The sequence below is a fragment of the Pristiophorus japonicus genome, chromosome 20 (genome assembly GCF_044704955.1).
Source record: "Pristiophorus japonicus isolate sPriJap1 chromosome 20, sPriJap1.hap1, whole genome shotgun sequence".
In the NCBI taxonomy this organism is placed as follows: domain Eukaryota; kingdom Metazoa; phylum Chordata; class Chondrichthyes; family Pristiophoridae; genus Pristiophorus; species Pristiophorus japonicus.
In genome coordinates, this window is record NC_091996.1 from 5,432,018 (window position 1) to 5,452,928 (window position 20,911).

At 46.0% G+C, this 20,911-nt stretch overlaps 1 protein-coding gene across 1 annotated transcript in view; it reads left to right on the top strand.

The window, feature by feature from the left end:
* dync2i2 (dynein 2 intermediate chain 2) overlaps positions 1-20,911 on the top strand; it is a 70,293-nt gene that overhangs the window by 31,058 nt on the left and 18,324 nt on the right. Inside the window, exons 2-4 of the mRNA XM_070863682.1 lie at positions 3,837-3,946; positions 11,771-11,928; positions 19,711-19,820. Of these exons, the coding sequence (XP_070719783.1) occupies positions 3,837-3,946; positions 11,771-11,928; positions 19,711-19,820 (378 nt within the window). The remainder of the gene's footprint in view (positions 1-3,836; positions 3,947-11,770; positions 11,929-19,710; positions 19,821-20,911) is intronic.

Consider the following 20,911-nt stretch of genomic DNA (forward strand, 5'->3'; position numbering starts at 1 on the left):
GGAGGTACCAGCGGTTTGGAAAGCAGCTAATGTAACGCCTCTGTTTAAAAAAAAAAAAGAGGGCAGACAAAAGGCAGGTTAGGCTGGTTAGTTTAACATCTGTAGTGGGAAAAATGCTTGAAGCTATCATTAAGGAAGAAATAGCGGGACATCTAGATAGGAATAGTGCAATCAAGCAGACACAACATGGATTCATGAAGGAGAAATCATGTTAAACTAATTTACTGGAATTCTTTGAGGATGTAACGAGCATGGTGGATAGAGGTGTACCGATGGATGTGGTGTATTTAGATTTCCAAAAGACATTCGATAAGGTACCACACAGAAGGTTACTGCAGAAGATAAAGGTACGCGGAGTCAGAGGAAATGTATTAGCATGGATAGAGAATTGGCTGGCTAACAGAAAGCAGAGAGTTGGGATAAATGGGTCCTTTTCGGGTTGGAAATCGGTGATTAGTGGTGTGCCACAGGGGTCGGTGCTGGGACCACAACTGTTTACAATATACATAGGTGACCTGGAAGAGGGGATGGAGTGTAGTGTAACAAAATTTGCAAATGACACAAAGATTAGTGGGAAAGCGGGTTGTGTAGAGGACACAGAGAGGCTGCAGAGAGATTTAAATAGGTTAAGCGAAATGGGCTAATGTTTGGCAGATGAAATACAATGTCGGAAAGTGTGAGGTCATCCACCTTGGGGGGGAAAAAAAAACAGTAAAAGGGAATATTATTTGAATGGGGAGAAATTACAACATGCTGCGGTGCAGAGGGACCTGGGGGTCCTTGTGCATGAAACTCTTTTAGAGTCTACCTATAAAACATAAAACATTAAACCGTGCCACCCGACCTGGATGACACACCAGACATTTACAAGGCCCTTTTTTTTTCTTCTTTTTTTTTGGGCGCTAAAATCACATTTTTCCAAGTGCCCCCTATAAAAGGGGAGGGGGACACTAAAAGCACCGGCAATTAAAACAAATTAAACTTTAAAACGTAAAATCAAATTAAAATTTGGTTGCCGGGCGTGATGATGCACTCCAGTCCCTCCGGTGCCCACCTCTCGCGGAAGGCCGCGAGCGTACCGGTGGACACCGCGTGCTCCATCTCCAAGGACACCCAAAAAGTTAGTTTGCAGGTGCAGCAGGTAATCAGGAAGGCGAATGGAATGTTGGCCTTCATTGCGAGAGGGATGGAGTACAAAAGCAGGGAGGTCCTGCTGCAACTGTACAGGGTATTGGTGAGGCCGCACCTGGAGCACTGCGTGCAGTTTTGGTCACCTTACTTAAGGAAGGATATACTAGCTTTGGAGGGGGTACAGAGACAATTCACTAGGCTGATTCCAGAGATGAGGGTGTTACCTTATGATGATAGATTGAGTAGACTGGGTCTTTACTCATTGGAGTTCAGAAGGATGAGGGGTGATCTTATAGAAACATTTAAAATAATGAAAGGGATAGACAAGATAGAGGCAGAGAAGTTGTTTCCTCTGGTCGGGGAGACTAGAACTAGGGGGCACAGCCTCAAATCGGGAGAACCGATTTTAAACCGAGTTGAGAAAGAATTTCTTCTCCCAGAGGGTTGTGAATCTGTGGGATTCTCTGCCCAAGGAAGCAGTTGAGGCTAGCTCATTGAATGTTTTCAAATCACAGAAAGATAGATTTTTAACCAATAAGGGAATTAAGGGTTATGGGGAGCGGGCGGGTAAGTGGAGCTGAGTCCACGGCCAGATCAGCCATGATCTTTTTGAATGGCGGAGCAGGCTCGAGGGGCTAGATGGCCTACTCCTGTTCCTAATTCTTGTGTTCTTATGTTATGTAGTGACAAAACTTTGCTGTAGTCTCTCAATAAAGTCGTCCCAATCATCACCATCACAGTACATCTCTTCTGTGCTGCTAGTGGCCATGCTCGCATGGTTTAAATCCCAGTTTCTCGTCGCCAATGATATGTCCTTGCTATACAGTATAAATGCACACGAGGCCCATACTTGAGAGGTCATTCTGTGACCAGTTACCTTTATTACCAAGACCTCAAGTGATGAAGGTGGTTGTAGCTTCCCCTTTTATACCCGGAAGTCCAGGTTAGAAGTTCGCCCCTTGTGGTCAATGTTCTCAAGGAGTACAACTTAGGTCAGCTTATACAAGGGTTACAATGATAGTTGAATACATGACACTAGCTATGAGGAAAGATTGGATAGACTGGGTTGTTTTCTTTGGAACAGAGGAGGCTGAGGGGAGACCTTATTGAAGTGTATAAAATGATGAGGGGCCTGGGTAGAGTGGATAGGAAGGACCTATTTCCCTTAGCAGAGGGGTCAATGACCAGGGGGCATAGATTTAAAGTAATTGATAGAAGGATTAGAGGGGAGTTGAGAACTTCTTTCACCCAGAGGGTGGCGGGGGTCTGGAACTCACTGCCTGAAAGGGTGGTAGAGGCAGAAACCTCATTGCGTTTAAAAAGTACTCTGATATGCATTTGAAGTGCCGTAATCTACAGGGCTATGGACCCAAGAGCTGGAAAGTGGGATTAGGCTGGATAGCTCTTTGTCGGCTGGCGCGGACACGATGGGCTGAAATGGCTTCCTTCTGTGCTGTAAATTTCTATGATTCTATGAGTGTCAGCATTTCCGTTTGCCAAACATCCGGACTTATTCAAGTCAGTGGCTTAAGTGTAGCTATATAAAAAGTAAAACAACCACAAAAGAGAAAGTCGCGTGGGGAGAGGGTATAACTGGGGGAGGGTGAAGGGATGTGGATCTATTAAATAATTTTGCATCAGTTTTTACAAATCCAGGACAGCCAGCACGGATTTGTTTTACAGACAAAGCTTGTTTGATTGATTTTTAGGGTCCTTTTGAGGAGGTGGCTGGATCGGTAAAGGGAATGCAGTAGATTAGGAGTGTGTGGGTTTTCAGAAGGTGTTCAATAAGGTGCCTCACAAGAGGGTTTGTCGAAAAAAAATCAGGCATATGGTACAAGAGAAAACGTAGAAACATGATAGAAAGTTGATTGATGGACAGGAATGTCCCAAGTCCAGGGGTGGTGTGGTCTTTTTTATCACTGCATGAACAACTACAACGACATGTATTTATATAGCGCCTTTAATGTAGTGCAGTGTCCCAAGGCACTTCACAGGAGTATTATGTGATAAAAATTTGACACCGAGAAGTAGAAATTAGCACAGGTGACCAAAAGCTTGGTCAAAGAGGTATGTTTTAAGGAGAGTCTTGAAGGAGGAAAGAGCGATAGAGAGGCTTATGCAGGGAGTTCTAGAGCTTGGGGCCTAGGCAACAGAGGGCGAGGGCACGGCCACCAGTGGTTGATGTGATTATAATCAGGGATGCTCAAGAGGGCAGAATTTGAGGAGTGCAGACATCTCGGGTGGTTGTGGGGCTGGAGGAGATTACAGAGATAAAGAAGGGCAAGGCCACGGAGGGATTTGAAAATAAGGATGAGAATTTTGAAATCGATGTGTTGCTTAACCAGAGTGCAATGTAGATCAGCGAGCACAGGCGTGATGGGTGAACAGGACTTGCTGCGAGTTAGGACACGGGCAGCTGAGTTTTGGATCACCTCTAGTTTACGTCGGGTAGAATGTGGAGGCCAGCCAGGAGTGCGTTGGAATAGACAAGTCTGGAGATAACAAAGGCATTGTCATGTCAAAAAGTGATAGACATCAGGCTCCTGCGGTTGAATCCCACAATTTGACTCACCAATAACTGCGCACCATATGATTCCACAAGCTTTGATATTGAGATTAATTTTAATGACTGAAACAAGGACATAATCTGGCTCCTATGTAATTATTGTTTAACAAGTTTCTTTGTTTAATTCCTGCTGTAGGTTTCGTGTTTGCACACGCTGCATTATCCAGAAGCTCAGGAGCGACAGCTGCATGTTACCGGTGTGTCCTGGAATGCGACTGGCTCGGTCATTGGTTGTGCGTACGGCAGGTACAGTAGCTACAAATAACCAACGTCAACCTGTCTATTCATTATTGGTGGTACGGCACACTCAAACAATAACAACAGCAACAACTTTTATTTATATGGCGCTTTTAACGTAGTAAAACGTACCAAGGCGCTTCACTGGAGTGTATTAAGACAAAACAAATAAATCTGACACCGAGCTACATTAGAAGAAATTACGGCAGATGACCAAAAAGCTTGGTCAAAGAGGTAGGTTTTAAGGAGTGTCTTGAAGGAGGAAAGAGAGGCAGAGAGGTTTGGGCAGGGAGTTTCAGAGCTTGGGGCCCATGCAGTTAAAGGTACGGCCACCAATAGTTGAGCAGTTATAATCAGGGATAGTCGAGGGCAGAATTTAAGGAGCGCAGACATCTTGTGGGGAGTTGTGAGGCTGAAGGAGATTACAGAGATAGGGAGGGGCAAGGCCATGGAGAAATTTGTAAACAAGGATGAGAACTTTGAAATCGAGGCGTTGCTTAACCTGGAGCCAATGTAGATCGGTGAGCACAGGGGTAATGGTTAAGCGGGAGTTGGTGCGAGTTAGGACACAGGCTGCCGAGTTTTGGATGACCAACTTTTTTTTTCACTCGGAGGGTTGTGAATCTTTGGAATTCTCTGCCCCAAAGGGCTGCGGATGCTCAGCCGTTGAATATATTCAAGGCCGAAATAGATTTTTGGACTCTTAAGGGAATCAAGGGCTATGGAGATTGGGTGGTAAAGTGGCGTTGAGGTATAAGATCAACCATAATCTAATTGAATGGCAGAGCAGGCTCGAGAGCCCGTATGGCCTGCTCCTTAGTTATCTTGGGCCCAAGTTTCGGCCTCAGTTGCTCCTGATTTTTTGGAGCAACTGGTGTAGAACGGAGTATCTTAGAAATTCAAATTCTCGGCATTTAGTTTGCTCCAGTTCTAGTCAGTTAGAACAGTTTAACTTTGGAACAGAATTTTTTTCCCAAAAGGGGGCGTGTCCAGCCACTTACGCCTGTTTTCAAAGTTTCGGCAGTGAAAACTTATTCCAAGCTAACTTAGAATGGAGTAAGTGAAGATTTTTGTACGTTCGAAAAAACCTTGTCTACACTTTAGAAAATCAGGCGTGGGTTACAAATCAGGCGTAGGGAATGGGGGGGGGGGGGTTTAAAGGGAATTTGACAAATAAAGAACCATCATCAATAATAAATGATAAAAACATCAATAAATCAATCAAAAAAAATTAATAAGAAATAATTTAAAAAAAAATCAATAAATAAAACATTTTCTACTTTTCGACTGCAGCACCGGGAGCCCTCCAACAGCGTGCTGGGATCCCCCCCCCCCCCAGTGTGTTTCTGTCAGTGTCTCTATCACTCTGTCTGTCTGTGTGTGTTTCTCACTCTCTGTCTGTCAGTGTCTGTGTTTCTGACAGCGAGGGGAGGGGGAGAGAGGGCGGGGGGGGTTCGGGTCCGGTCCAGGGGCATGTGGGGGGGTCGGGTCGGGTCCGGGAGGGGGGGGAGGAGAGAGAAAGAGCGGAAGTTGAGTTGGGTCGGGAGGAAGCAGGAGCTGAGCATGGGAGGCAGCCTTATGCATTCGGCCAGGGCTAGGGGCTGCATGCTTCGGGCCCCTCCCACACAGTTTTGGGCGCCTGGAGCTACTGCACATGCGCGCCCACTGTCGCGCGCATGTGCAGAGGTCCCGGCACTGTTTTCAGCGCAGGGACCTAGCTCCGCCCCCCACAGCTCGTGCTGCACCGCGCCGAGCTGCAAACGACCTGCAGGGAGCCGGAGAATCAGTAAGGTTTTTTTTAGGCACACTTTGTGGCGCGAAAAACGGGCGTCCAGGACGGGGCTGCGCCGTTCTAAGCGCAGCCCGAAACTTGGGCCCTTTATGTCTGAGGAAATGTTAAGACATTCCAGGTTGCTCAAAGGCTAGTGGATCATTTAATCCTGTGATCTGGGAGGAGAGGGAGGGGGAGAGAGAGAGAGAGAGAGAGAATCACAAAATGTGCGGGAACCAGGATGATCGTGGGTGGGACTGCATCAAGAGGGAACTTGAGACTCTCGCTGCATTCACTGCCGTCTGGAGCAGAGTATATAGTTTTAAAAGATCAAGTCATTTACTGTTATCGTTTGTACAAAATGTTGTGCTGTTGTGTACTTGTCTAAATTTTCCATCGGATTATTTAATTTGGATTTTGAGCCCAGTTCCGATGTGTGTTGATAATACTGTTTCCTGGAGTGGCTTTGAGAGAAGTAAAGTGCAGTGGGCACTGGGAGTCATGAGATTTCTGTCGCGTCACATTACCGTGTACACTTTTTTTCATGATAGAGATTACAAATGACCAAAAGAATGAAAGATTGTGATACTGTATTACTAAAGCGAATGGGATTTATAAATTTGAATTATGCTTCAATCAGTTATATATTGACCTGAACTTCTCTGAATTGCCTTGTTGGAATCACTTAATGGGTAACAAACACGGATATTTTTGTTATCTGTATCAACAAAGAACTAGAAGAATTATTTTTAGACAAAGGGTTATTAGAATATAGGATGTCTTAAAACAAAAAAACACAAATATTACATGTATATCTCGCCTTATCAGTACTTCCCAAAGCACTTCACAACCTAGAAATTATTTCTGATGTGTAGTCACTTGTTATGTGGGTGATACTTTCACCCAGTTTTGCACACAGTGCGATAAATTATCTCTGGGACTTTGCTATCACAGGAGAATTACTGAATGTGGGAGGCCATTTGGCACATCTTAATTCATCCATCCAGACGCACCCTATTTGCATCATCGCCAGTAGCTTCGTGACATCTTTAAAAAAGGGGACAAGTCCGACTGCAGCAACTACAGAGGAATCTCCCTGCTATCAACTACTGGGAAAGTCTTTGCTAGAGTCCTCCTCAATCGTCTTCTCCCCGTGGCCGAGGAGCACCTTCCAGAGTCGCAGTGCGGATTTCGACCCTCCGGGGCACAATGAACATGATTTTTGCAGCGCGACAGCTGCAGGAAAAATGCAGCCATCAGCGCCAGCCCTTATACATGGCTGCCTTCAACCTTAAAAAGACCTTTGACACTGTCAACCGCGAGGGTCTATGGAGCGTCCGCTGTTTCGGATGCCCCCAAAAGTACGTCACCATACTCTGCCTGCTCCACAACGACATGCAAGCAGTGGTCCTTACCAACAGATCCATCACAGACCGAATTCATGTCTGGACCGGGGTCAAGCAGGGCTGCGTCATCGCCCCAACCCTCTTCTCAATCTTCCTCGCTGCCACGCTCCACCTCACAGTTGACAAGCTCCCCGCTGGAGTGGAGCTAAACCACAGAACCAGTGGGAAGCTGTTCAACCTTCGCCATCTCCATCCCAGGTCCAAGACCACCCCAACCTCTGTCGTTGAACTACAGTACGCGGACGACGCCTGCGTCTGTGCACACATAGAGGCTGAACTCCAGGACATAGTCGACGTATTTACCGAGGTGTATGAAAGCATGGGCCTTGCGCTAAACATCAGTAAGACAAAGGTCCTACACCAGCCTGTCCTCGCTGCACAGCACTGCCCCCCCAGACATCAAGATCCATGGCGTGGCACTGGGCAACAAGGACCACTTCCCCTATCTCGGGAACCTCCTATCAACAAGAGCAGGCATTGCTGATGAGATCCAACACCGCCTCCAGTGCGTCAGTGCAGCCTTCGGCCGCCTGAGGAAAAGAGTGTTTGAAGATCAGTCCCTCAAAACTGTCACCAAGCTCAGTCCCTCAAAACTGTCACCAAGCTCATGGTTCTACAGGGCCGAAGTAATACCCGTCCTCCTGTATGACTCAGAGACGTGGACCATGTACAGTAGACACACCTCAAGTCGCTGGATAAATACCACCAATGATGTCTCCGCAAGATCCTGCAAATCCCCTGGGAGGACAGACACACCAACATTAGCGTCCTCGTCCAGGCCAACATTCCCAGCATTGAAGTACTGACCACACTTGATCAGCTCCGCTGGGCAGGCCACATAGTTCACATGCTTGACACTAGACTCCCAAAACAAGCGCTCTACTCGGAACTTGTCCACGGCAAACGAGCCAAAGGCGGGCAGAGGAAATGTTACAAGGACACCCTCAAAGCCTCCCTGATAAAGTGCGACATCCCCACCGACACCTGGGAGTCCTTGGCCATAGACCAAGTGGACCTAAGTGGAGGAAGTGCATTTGGGAGGGCGCTGAGCTCCTCGAGTATCGTCACCGAGAGCATGCAGAAACCAAGCGGAAGGAGCGTGCGGCAAACCAGGCTCCCTGCCGACCCTTTCCCTCAACGACTATCTGTCCCACCTGTGACAGAAACTGTGGTTCTCATATTGGACTGTACAGCCACCTAAGAACTCCTGCTAAGAGTGGAAGCAAGTCTTCCTCGATCCCGAGGAACTGCCTATGATGATTTGTATCATCCAATTGTTTCTTGGAGTTCCATAGCTTTTGCCTGCACTATCCTGTCTGGGTCTCTACCATATTTTGATCGCTGTGTGAAGAAGAACCTCCTGATATTAGTCTCAAATTTATCATTTGCTAGTTCACAACCAGCAAATTACTTTTGAAATGTAGTCACTTGTTTTGCAGGAAAACTCAGCAACCAATTGGCACCGTGCGAATAGCAATGAGACAAATAACCTGTTTATAATCTCTTTTTGGTGTTGGTTGAGGGAGTGATGATGGGGGAAACACCCTGCTCTTCAAATAGTGCCGTGCAGAAGGATGCACGACTTGTTCCTTGCACCGTATTGTTGAGATATAATGGTTTGCTCATTTGCTGTTTGTTGGTCAGTGGCATCGAGGACAGACTAACAGTGCACAACTGCCTTCTTGCTGCGCAATCCGTTTCATTCCCAGTGGATCAGTTCTGACCCTGATGGTTGTGGGCTTAAGATCCCCTGAAGAGTCTGAGAACGTAATCCAGGCTGACACTCTAGTCCAGTGTTGTCAGATGAGACATTAAAATGCCTGCCTGTTCAAGTGGGTGTAAAAGATTCCATTGCACTATTTGAAGAAGAGCAGTGGGTGCTCCCAGTGTCCTGGCCAACATATGGGCTTCAACCAACATCATTAAAAGATTAGCTGGTCATTTATCTTGTTGCGGTGCACAAATTAGCTTCTGTGTTTGCCTCCGTTACAATAGTGACTGCACTTCAAGAGTAATTTGTTGGCTGTGAAGCACTTTGGGGTGCCCTAAGGGTACAAAAGGCATTATATGGCTACGAGTTTGTTCTTTCGTTCAGTGCTAGTTGCAAGTTAACGAGATAAAAATATCTAAAAGGACAGGTGCTTTCTTATGTATTTTTTAATAATTTTTTTTGAAGAAAATAGTGGATCAGCTTTAAATAGTAAGAGATCATTCTGAAACTCAAAGTATTCTATCTTAAAAGAAAGACTTGGATTTATATAGCACCTTTCACTAAAAAATGGACATCTCAAAGCGCTTTACAACCAATGAAGTACTTTTGGAGTGTAGTCACTGTTGTAATGTAGGAAAGGCAGCAGCCAAATTTGCGCACAGCAAGCTCCCACACACATCACTGTGATAATGACCAAATAATCTGTTTTTGTTATGTTGATTGAGGGATAAATATTGGCCCCAGGACACCGGGGATAACTCCCCTGCTCTGCTTCGAAATAGTGCCGTGGGATCTTTTACATCCACCTGAGAGGGCAGACGGGGCATCGGTTTAACGTCGCATCTGAAAGACGTCAATTACACTGGCAATAGTATTATTCTTCTTCAGTCAATCTATTTAATCCACTCTGTTTAAGCATCATATTATATCATTGCCAGTGTGATATCCATGGTGTATGGACCAATATCTCTTGTCATGTTGCTTTTTGCTTTGGAATTGCTGGGCTGAAGCAGCCAAGAAGTAGAGACGTTTGCTGGAGAATTATTCCTTGTGGGTTATCCTGACGTTCCTCTGGAGTTGATATTCCGAGTGAGGACTGTGGATAGTGGCTGCAACAACAATAACTTGTATTTATCATCATCACCATCATAGGCCGTCTCTTGAAACCGAGGAAGTCTTGCTTCCACTCTGAGAGTTCTCGGGTGACTACAGTCCAATACGGGAATTACAGTCTCTGTCACAGGTGGGACAGACAGTTGTTGAAAGAAAGGGTGGGTGAGGGGGTCTGGTTTGCTGCACGCTCCTTCCGCTGCCCGCGCTTGCTTTCTGCATGCTCTCGGCGAGGTGCTCAGCATCCTCCCGGATGCTCTTCCTCCACTTAGGGCAGTCTTTGGCCAGGGCCTCCCAGGTGTCGGTGGGGATATTGCACTTTATCAAGGAGGATTTGACTGTATCCTTGAAACGTTTCCTCTGCCCACCTAGGGATCGCTTGCCATGGAGGAGTTCCGAGAGAAGCATTTGCTTTGGGAGTCTTGTGTCGGGCATGTGGACAATGTGGCCCACCCAACGGAGCTGGTCGAGTGTGGTCAGTGCTTCGATGGAGGGGATTTAGCCTGATTGAAAACATTGATGTTGGTGCGTCTATCCTCCCAGGGGATTTGCAGGATCTTGGGGAGACATTGTTGGTTGTTTTCTCCTGCGATTTGAGGTGTCTACTGTATATGGTCCACATCTCTGAGCCATATAGGAGGGCGGGTATCACTACAGTCCTGTAAACCATAAGATTGGTGCCAGATTTGAGGACTTGTAGGGCAAGGAGCATACACGGCGGCCATCTTACTGCAAGGAGGCCATCAGGTGCAGGATAGTGACCAGTGACATGAATACATAAGAACATAAGAAATAGGAACATGAGTAGGTCATTTGGCTCCTCGAGCCTGCTTCGCCATTCAATAAGATCTCTCCTTCAAGCCCCCCCTGGCCCTAACAGTGGGTGCACTTCGATCCCTCAAAGTATTTTTTGTATTTATATAGCACCTTTAACATAGTAAAACATCCCAAGTTGCTTCACAGAATTATTATAAGACAAAAACTTTGACACGAGAAATAAGGAGAAATTAGGGCAGGTGACCAAAAGCTTGGTCAAAGAGGTAAATTTTAAGGAGCGTCTTCAAGGAGGATAGAGAGGCGGAGAGATTTAGGCAGGGAGTTTTAGAGCTTAGGGCCTAGGTAACAGAAGGCACGGCCACCAATGGTTGAGCAGTTATAATCGGGGATGCTGAAGAGGGCAGAATTAGAGGAGCGCAGACATCTCGGCGGGGGGGCGATTGTGAGGCTGGAGGTGATTACAGAGATAGGGAGGGGCAGCCATGGTGGGATTTGAAAACAAATATGAGAATTTTGAAGTCAAGGCGTTGCTTAACCGGAAACCAATGTAGGTCAGCGAGCACGGGTTGATGGGTGAGCGGGACTTGGTGTGAGTTAGGTCATGGGCAGCCAATTTTTGGCTGACCTGAAGTTTACATAGGGTAGAATACATAAGCCAGGAGTGCGTTGGAATCGTCAAGTCTAGAGGTAACAAAAGTAACATTCCCATTCGTGATGTTGCTGTTGAGAAATTGGGTGACGTCACAACTTAAGCGTCGTCTGCAAACGTGTGTGCTTCCAGACTGTCTGTAACCAGCAGATCAGTAACAAAGCAGAGTAAACAGGAGGCGATGGAGAGCACCAATAATACTATAAAAATCTCCCTTGTATAACATTATGTGTGATTCAGTTGATCATTTTTCTTAATTAGGTCGCAGAGTTTGTGAATTAAAGCCAATCAAATGTGATGAATAAGGTTTGAATTGTTGAGCAATTTTGCACTCTATAATTTTGTTGTGAAAGTTTGTATTCGCGCACCCACAATAATTAGTAATGAGTCTCATCAAATTTGATTGCAGGCTTGAGGATGGAGACTGGAACACAGAGAAGTCCTTTGTGTGTACCTGGAATCTGGATCGAAGAGGGTTGAACCCAAAGCGACCAGATACTGTGATTGATGTGGCTAGTGCTGTCATGTGCCTGGCATTCCACCCGGTAGAACCTTCTTTGATTGCTGGTATGAATTTAGGTTTTGATTTTAAACCTCTGTGTCTGTCCATCACGCTGTAGGGGGAATGGAAAATGAGATTGGACCACTGACATCATTGAGTTTCTAATCTCGGGTGTCAGATGCAGTAAATGAAAGAAAGACTTGCATTTCTATAGCGCCTTTCAGGACGGCCCAAAACGCTTTACAGTCACAAATACTTTTGAAGTGTAGTCACTGTTGTAATGTGGGAAACGCAGCAGCCAATTTGTGCACAGCAAGCTCCCACAAACAGCAATGTGATAATGATCAGATAATTTTTTTTGTGATGTTGATTGAGGGATAAATATTGGCCCAGGACACGGGGGAGAACTCCCCTGCTCTTCTTTGAAATAGTGTCATGGGATCTTTTGCAGGCAGACGGGGCCTCGATTTAACGTCTCATCTGAAAGACGGCACCTCCGACAGTGCAGCGTTCCCTCAGTCTTGCACTGGGAATATCAGCCTAGAATTTTTTGTGCTTTTTTTTTTGAGACTTGAACCTACAACTTTCTGATTCAGGCGAGGGTGCTACCCAGTGAGCCACGGCTGACATTGCCTTCACCTGCAAATGAAAATATATATTATATTTATGTAGTTAACTCGTTCCTTCAGTCCTGTTTAAATACGTGGAGGTTTCAATGACTTTAGTTGATTTAATTCCTACATTACAACAGTGACTACACTTCAAAAGGTCCTTCATTGGCAGCATGTGCAGTTTACAAGATTAGTGAAGTTTACATTTTTTCTTTTGCCAGCTGTGGCTCAGTGGGTAGCACTATACTCCAAAAGTACTTCATTGGCTGTAACGCAATTTGAGACGTCTGATGGTTGTGAAAGGCGCTATATAAATGCAAGTCTTTCTATATTCCTGAACAGTGATTTCAGTTAAAGGTCTTGCAGTACCTCATTACTACCACTGGAGGATACTAGTCGCAGAAAATCAGTGATACATGCGACAAAAGTCCAAAGTGTTTTGTGTTAACTGATAAATTTGGAATTTCCCAAATAAAAACATTCCAATTTTTTTATTGCAAAACCTATCGCAGGACACTAACAAGATTGAAAAAAAGACTCGCTAAATCAAGCTGTTGATGTAATTTTTTTTTAAACTGGAGAGTAGGAGGAAGACTGCGAGGCGGGGTGGAGGTGAGGAGGGTGCAGCAGGGGGAGGTGAAGAGGGCGGGGGGGGGCAGTAGGGGAAGTGAGGAAGGTGAGGGGAGACAGCAGGGGGAGGAGAGGAAGGCGAGCGGGGCTGGGGAGCAGCAGGGGGAGGGCGAGGGGGGCTGGGGAGCGGCAGGGGGAGGTGCAGAGGGTGGTGCAGGGCAGCAGGGGGAGGTGAGGGGGGTCGGGGGCAGCAGGGGGAGGGCGAGAGGGGGAGGTGAGGAGCTTCACTGTTTTTTCTGCCCTGAGAATGTTTAAGAGTTGGAGACAGCGCAGTCTTGTTTCCAATACATTTGGGGGAGAAAAGATCATTTTATCTTGTACATCAAAGGCTGCAGATTAATCAACTGCGTACTACTTGTGGCTGAGGCAAAGATTTGCATTTATACAGCGCCTTTCACTTCCTCAGGACGTCACTAATTTAATGTAGGAAACGCAGCAGCCAATTTGCACACAGCAAAATCCCACAACAGCAATGAGATAAATGATCAGATCATCTGTTTTTTTTAATGTTGATTGAGAGATAAATATTGATCAGGACACCAGGGAGAACTCCCCTGCTCTTCAGAATAGTGCCAAGGGATATTTTACATTCGTCTAAGAAAGAACGTCAGTATATTTTCTCATCTCAAAGATGGCACCTGCGACAGTGCAGCACTCCCTCAGTACTGGCACTGGGAGCTTCGCCTGGATTATATGCTCTTGTCTCAGGAGTGGGACTTGAACCCACAACCTTCTGATTCAGAGGCGTGAGTGCTACCCACTGAGCCATGGCTAGTGCTTTAATGGCTAAACAATCTGATCCAAAGCCTTAACCAGTGTCTTTAGGCCCACCTATGTTGCACGATTACTTGATGGAGTGACCCAACATGCTATCCATTCTGGTGCTCTGCCTGCGTCTTCTGTATCTGGTCACTCGGAAGTGGACTAGAGCAGTGCTGGTTGTTATTTTTCCCCCTCTCTCGTATCTCCCACCTCCCACCCTTCATTTGGGCGAACACTGAACCCTCCATATCTCAGCTGAGACCATGGACTCGCCTTATAGAGATTGACAGGTGCGAGCCTGCATCCTCCCACTCTGTGATGATGCACACAGCCCATCAGTCTCCTCCCATTCCTGGGAATGAAAACACCACAGGCACCTCATGTTCCTTCACAAGACTGTTCGAAAAGGTTAAGAAGCACACGATCATGTGTGATGGAATATTCTCCACTTGCCTGGAATAGTGCAGCTGCATCAACATTCATGAAGCTTGACAACATTCAGGACTAAACAGTTTGCATGATTGGCACCTCACCCATTAGCCTAAACATCCACTCCCTCCACCATAATCTACAGAATGCACTGTGGCAACTCACCAAGGCTTCTTCGGCAGCACCTTCTAAACCTGCGACCTCTACCACCTAGAAGGACAAGAACAGCAAGTGCACAGGAATACCATCACCTCCACGTTCCCCTCCAAGTCACTCACCACCCTGACCTGGAAATATATCAGCCGTTCCTTCGTCTTCAAAATCCTGGAACTCCCTAACAGCACTGTGGGAGCACCTTCAGCACACGGACTGCAGCGGTTCAAGAAGAAGGCCTGCCACCTTCTCGAGGGCAATTAGAGATGGGCAATAAATGCTGGCCTTGTTAGCGACACCCAAGAATTATTATTTTTCTTAAATCAAGATTTATTCTGTTTGCTGTGGTGTACGGTAGGGTAGTGGTTATGTTACTGGACTAGTAATCCAGAGGCCTGGACTAATGACCCAGCGACGTGAGTTCAAATCCCACCACGGCAGCTGGGGAATTTAAATTCAGTTAATTAAATAAATCTGGAATGAAAAAACAAATATCAGTAATGGTGTCCATGAAACTACCGGATTGTCTGAAAAATCTATCTGGTTCACTAATGTCCTTTTAGGGAAGGAAATAAGGAAATCTGCCATCCTCTCCCGGTCTGGCTTATATGTGACTCCAGACCCACAGCAATGTGGTTAGTTCTTAACTGCCCTCTGAAATGACCTAGCAAGCCACTCGGTTGTAACAACCCACTACAATAAAGTCAGCACTGTGGGAGCATCTTCACCACACGGACTGCAGCGGTTCAAGAAGGCAGCTCGCCACCACCTTCTCGAGGGCAATTAAGGATGGGCAATAAATGCCGGCCTTGCCAGTGACGCCCACATCCCATGAATAAATATACTTTTTAAAAAGACATTATTTGATGTAAAATTGCTAGCTGTGAGTCCTGCCGTTAGTCCTGGCTCGCCTCCAACTCATAGAAGCATAGAAAAAAGGTGCCGGTCTCGGGCCTGCACCACTATTCAATAAGATCACAGCTGATCATTCACCTCAGTACCCCTTTCCTGCTTTCTCTCCATACCCCTTGATCCCTTTAGCCGTAAGGGCCATATCTAACTCCCTCTTGAATATATCCAATGAACTGGCATCAACTCTCTGCGGCAGGGAATTCCACAGGTTCACCACTCTGATTGAAGAAGTTTCTCCTCATCTCAGTTCTAAATGGCTTACCCCTTAGACTATGTCCCCTGGTTTTGGACTTCCCCAACATCAGGAACATTCTTCCTGCGTCTAACCTGTCCAGTCCCGTCAGAATTTTATGTTTCTATGAGATCCCCTCTCATCCTTCTAAACTCCAGTGAATACAGGCCCAGTCGATCCAGTCTCTCGTCATATGTCAGTCCTGCCATTCCGGGAATCAGTCTGGTGAACCTTTGCTGGACTCCCTCAATAGCACGAACGTCTTTCCTCAGATTAGGAGACCAAAACTGAACACAGTATTCCAGCTGAGGCCTCACCAAGGCCCTATGCAACTGCAGTAAGACCTCCCTGCTCCTATACTCAAATCCTCTAGCTATGAACACACCATTTGCCTTCTTCACCGCCTGCTGTACCTGCATGCCAATTTTCAATGACTGATGTACCATGACAGCTGCCTTATCCTAATCTGCCGCGATTCAGATAATATTCTGCCTTCGTGTTTTTGCCACCAAAGTGGATAACCTCACATTTATCCACATTATACTGCATCTGCCATGCATTTGCCCACTCACCTAACCTGTCCAAATCACCCTGCAGCCTCTTAGCATCCTCCTCACAGCTCATACCGCCACCCAGCGGAGATATTACACTCAATTCCTTCATCTAAATCAATGATGGATATTGTAAATAGCTGGGGTCCCAGCACTGAGCTCAGCGGCACCCCACAAGTCACTGCCTGCCATTCTGAAAAGGACCCGTTTATCCCGACTCTCTGCTTCCTGTCTGCCAACCAGTTCTTTATCCACGTCAGTACATTACCCCCAATACCATGTGCTTTAATTTTGTACACCAATCTCGTGTGGGACCTTGTCAAAAGCCTTTTGAAAGTCCAAATACACCACATCCACTGGTTTTTCTCTTGTCCCCCACTCTAGTAGTTACATCCTCAAAAAATTCTAGAAGATTTGTCAAGCATGATTTCCCTTTCATAAATCCATGCTGACTTGGACCGATCCTGTCACTGCTTTCCAAATGCGCTGCTATTTCATCTTTAATACTTGATTCCAACATTTTCCCCACTACTGATGTCAGGCTAACCGGTCTATAATTACCCGCTTTCTCTCCCTCCTTTTTTTTTTAAAAAAGTGGTGTTACATTAGCTACCCTTCAGTCCATAGGAACTGATCCAGAGTCGATAGACTATTGAAAAATGATCACCAATGCATCCACTATTTCTAGGGCCACTTCCTGAAGTACTCTGGGATGCAGACTATCAGGCCCCGGGGATTTAACGGCCTTCAATCCCATCAATTTCCCGCCTAATAAGGATTTCCTTCAGTTCCTCCTCCTCTCTAGACCCTCTGTCTATAAGAACATAAGAATTAGGAACAGGAGTAGGCCATCTAGCCCCTCGAGCCTGCTCGGCCATTCAAAAAGATCATGGCTGATCTGGCTGTGGACTCGGCTCCACTTACCCGCCCGCTCCCCATAACCCTTAATTCCCTTATTGGTTAAAAATCTATCTATCTGTGATTTGAATACATTCAATGAGCTAGCCTCAACTGCTTCCTTGGGCAGAGAATTCCACAGATTCTGGGAGAAGAAATTGCTTCTCAACTCGGTTTTAAATTGGCTCCCACGTATTTTGAGGCTGTGCCCCCTAGTTCTACTCTACCCGACCAGTGGAAACAACCTCTCTGCCTCTATCTTGTCTATCCCTTTCATTATTTTGAATGTTTCTATAAGATCATCCCTCATCCTTCTCAACTCCAACGAGTAAAGACCCAGTCTGCTCAATCTATCATCATAAGGTAACCCCCTCACCTCCGGAATCAGCCTAGTGAATCGTCTCTGTACCCCCTCCAAGGCTAGTATATCCTTCCTTAAGTAAGGTGACCAAAACTGCACGCAGTACTCCAGGTGCGGCCTCACCAATACCTTGTACAGTTGCAGCAGGACCTCCCTGCTTTTGTACTCCATCCCTCCAGCTCATCTGTGTATATTATAAACAGTTGTGGTCCCAGCACCGATCCCTGTGGCACACCATTAACCACTGATTTCCAACCCGAAAAGGACCCATTTATCCCGACTCTCTGCTTTCTGTTAGCCAGCCAATTCGCGATCCATACTAATACATTTCCTCTGACTCCGCGTACCTTTATCTTCTGCAGTAACCTTTTGTGTGGCACCTTATCGAATGCCTTTTGGAAATCTAAATACACCACATCCATCGGTATACCTCTATCCACCATGCTCATTACATCCTCAAAGAATTCCAGTAAATTAGTTAAACATGATTTCCCCTTCATGAATCCATGTTGCGTCTGCTTAATTGCACTATTCCTATCTAGATGTCCCGCTATTTCTTCCTTAATGATAGCTTCAAGCATTTTCCCCACTACAGATGTTAAACTAACCGGCCTATAGTTACCTGCCTTTTGTCTGCCCTCTTTTTTTTTTAAACAGAGGCGTTACATTAGCTGCTTTCCAATCCGCTGGTACCTCCCCAGAGTCCAGAGAATTTTGGTAGATTATAACGAATGCATCTGCTATAACTTCCGCCATCTCTTTTAATACCCTGGGATGCATTTCATCAGGACCAGGGGACTTGTCTACCTTGAGTCCCATTAGCCTGTCCAGCACTATCTCCCTAGTGATGGTGATTGCCTCAAGGTCCTCCCTTCCCACATTCCTGTGACCAGAAATTTTTGGCATGGTTTTTGTGTCTTCCACTGTGAAGACCGAAGCAAAATAATTGTTTACGGTCTCAGCCATTTCCACATTTCCCATTATTAAATCCCCCTTCTCATCTTCTAAGGGACCAACATTTACTTTAGCCACTCTCTTCCGTTTTATATATCGGTAAAAGCTATTTTACGGAAGTTATTTGTGTCTTCCTTCGTGAAGACAGAACCAAAGTATTTGTTCAACTGGTCTGCCATTTCTTTGTTCCCCATTATAAATTCACCTGAATCTGACTGCAAGGGACCTATGTTTGTCTTCACTAATCTTTTTCTCTTCACATATCCATAGAAGCTTTTGCAGTCAGTTTTTATGTTCCCAGCAAGCTTTCTCTCATACTCTCTATTTTCCCCCTCCTAATTAAACCCTTTGTCCTCCTCTGCTGAATTCTAAATTTCTCCCAGTCCTCAGGTTTGCTGCTTTTTCTGGCCAATTTATCTGCCTCTTTCTTGGATTTAACACTATCCTTCATTTCCCTTGTTAGCCACGGTTGAGCCACCTTCCCCGTTTTATTTTTACTCCAGGCAGGGATGTACAATTGTTGAAGTTCATCCATGTGATCTTTAAATGTTTGCCATTGTCTATCCACCATTGCCTATCCACCATTAACCCTTCAAATATCATTCGCCAGTCTATTCTAGCCAATTCACGTCTCATACCATCGAAGTTACCTTTCCCTAAGTTCAGGACCCTAGTCTCTGAATTAACCGTGTCACTCTTCATCTTAATAAAAAATTCTACCATATTATGGTTGCTCTTCCTCAAGGGGCTTCGCACAACAAGATTGCTAATTAGTCCTTTCTCATGACACATCACCCAGTCTAGATGGCCAGCCCTCTGGTTGGTTCCTCGACATATTGGTCTAGAAAAACATCCCTAATATACTCCAGGAAATCTTCCTCCACCGTATTGCTACCAGTTTGGTTAGCCCAATCTATATGTAGATTAAAGTCACCCATGATGACTGCAGTACCTTTATTGCACGCATCCCTAATTTCTTGTTTGATGCTGTCCCCAACCTAACTACTACTGTTTGGTGGTCTGTACACAACTCCCACTCGTGTTTTCTGCCCTTTGGTGTTCTGCAGTGCCACCCATACAGATTTCACATCATCCGAGCTAATGTCCTTCCTTACTATTGCGTTAATTTCTTCTTTAACCAGCAGCGCTACCCCACCTCCTTTTCCTTTCTGTCTATCCTTCCTGAATGTTGAATACCCCTGCATGTTGAGTTCCCAGCCTTGGTTGACCATTGGCTAACACAGTGGTGTCGATGGACACTTTCTAAATTGTGCGTAAATTAGGATTAATGAACTTTGGGGAGAAAAAAATAAAGATTTGCTTTGTACCGTAATGTATGTGCTGTCCCCATGTAGGTGGCCTGTACAATGGAGAAGTGTTGGTGTGGAACAGCAGTAAAATGGATGACCCTTTAATAGCTAGATCGGGGATGTCCGAGGATACCCATCGTGAGCCTGTTTATCAGGTAAAAGCCTTAGTTCAGATTATTCCGATCCTTCTGTCCTTCCCTCGCCTGCTTTAACATCCTTTTTGCCGTGTTCTTGATCTGCAGAGAGATCGATGCTGATATAACTTCTGCGTGTCACACATTCCTTCCCTTCCCTCACCCCCAGTCCCCATTTATATTGTCATCACTCTTAGTGTGGCCCCTTTGGAAGATTATTTGTGTGACGGGGACTTGATGTGACACATTTACGGGCTGCATTGGTGTCGCATGCAAAGCAGACAGCCCTGGAACTCACTCAGAGGCACACAGGGACAGGAGGAGGCCATTCAGACCCTCGAGCATCAAGTTCTCCAAAACGTAATGAGGGTGTGCACCGAGGGAAAATCCGGCATGTTCTCGGCAGCGTAACAATGGCGGGTGGGGTGTTGGAGAGGGAGGCGAGGAGGGCGGGGGAGGGAGTGGGTGTGCAGCAGTGGGGGGGAAGAAAGAAAGAGAGGAGAGAGAGAGAGAGAGAGAGGTCTAGTATACTTCCGGCAGTAACCGCACCAATGAAGGAAATCCCAGCCCAGAGACTCTACTTCAACAAGGAAACCAGTCTCAAATCCATTTTATTTTTATTTAAAGAAAACTCCATACTGCCCAGTCGCAAACTGGACAAGTGGCGTACCCGGATAAAGAACAGCCCTGGCTGACAGAACTTGGGGTCTTGCTGGAGAACTGTTCGGGCTGCAACTGCGGGTAGACCAGCCATGATCTCATTGAATGCCACAACTTGCTCGATGGTCGCCTCCTGTTCCTATCTTCCCACTCTGAAATAAGGTGCTGATCAGAGATACTGAGTGACTGGAAAAGTCAAATGGTATTCATGAAATGGGACTCACAAGATTTTTTTTTTTTAAACCTGTTTTGTAGAATGCATTCTGCAATTCTGGCTCCAACACTTCAGCCAATGTCCTTCCTGGTATTTCAGGAATGTGCTGGGGACCTGGTCCCCTGCTTGTACCCAGAGTTGTGTTCCCCCTTTCCATTCCTGAACACAGTGATCTCTCCTTGCTCTTCACTAGCCTTCAGTTCCATGACCATTCATTTTAATGGTATCAAACTCTTGG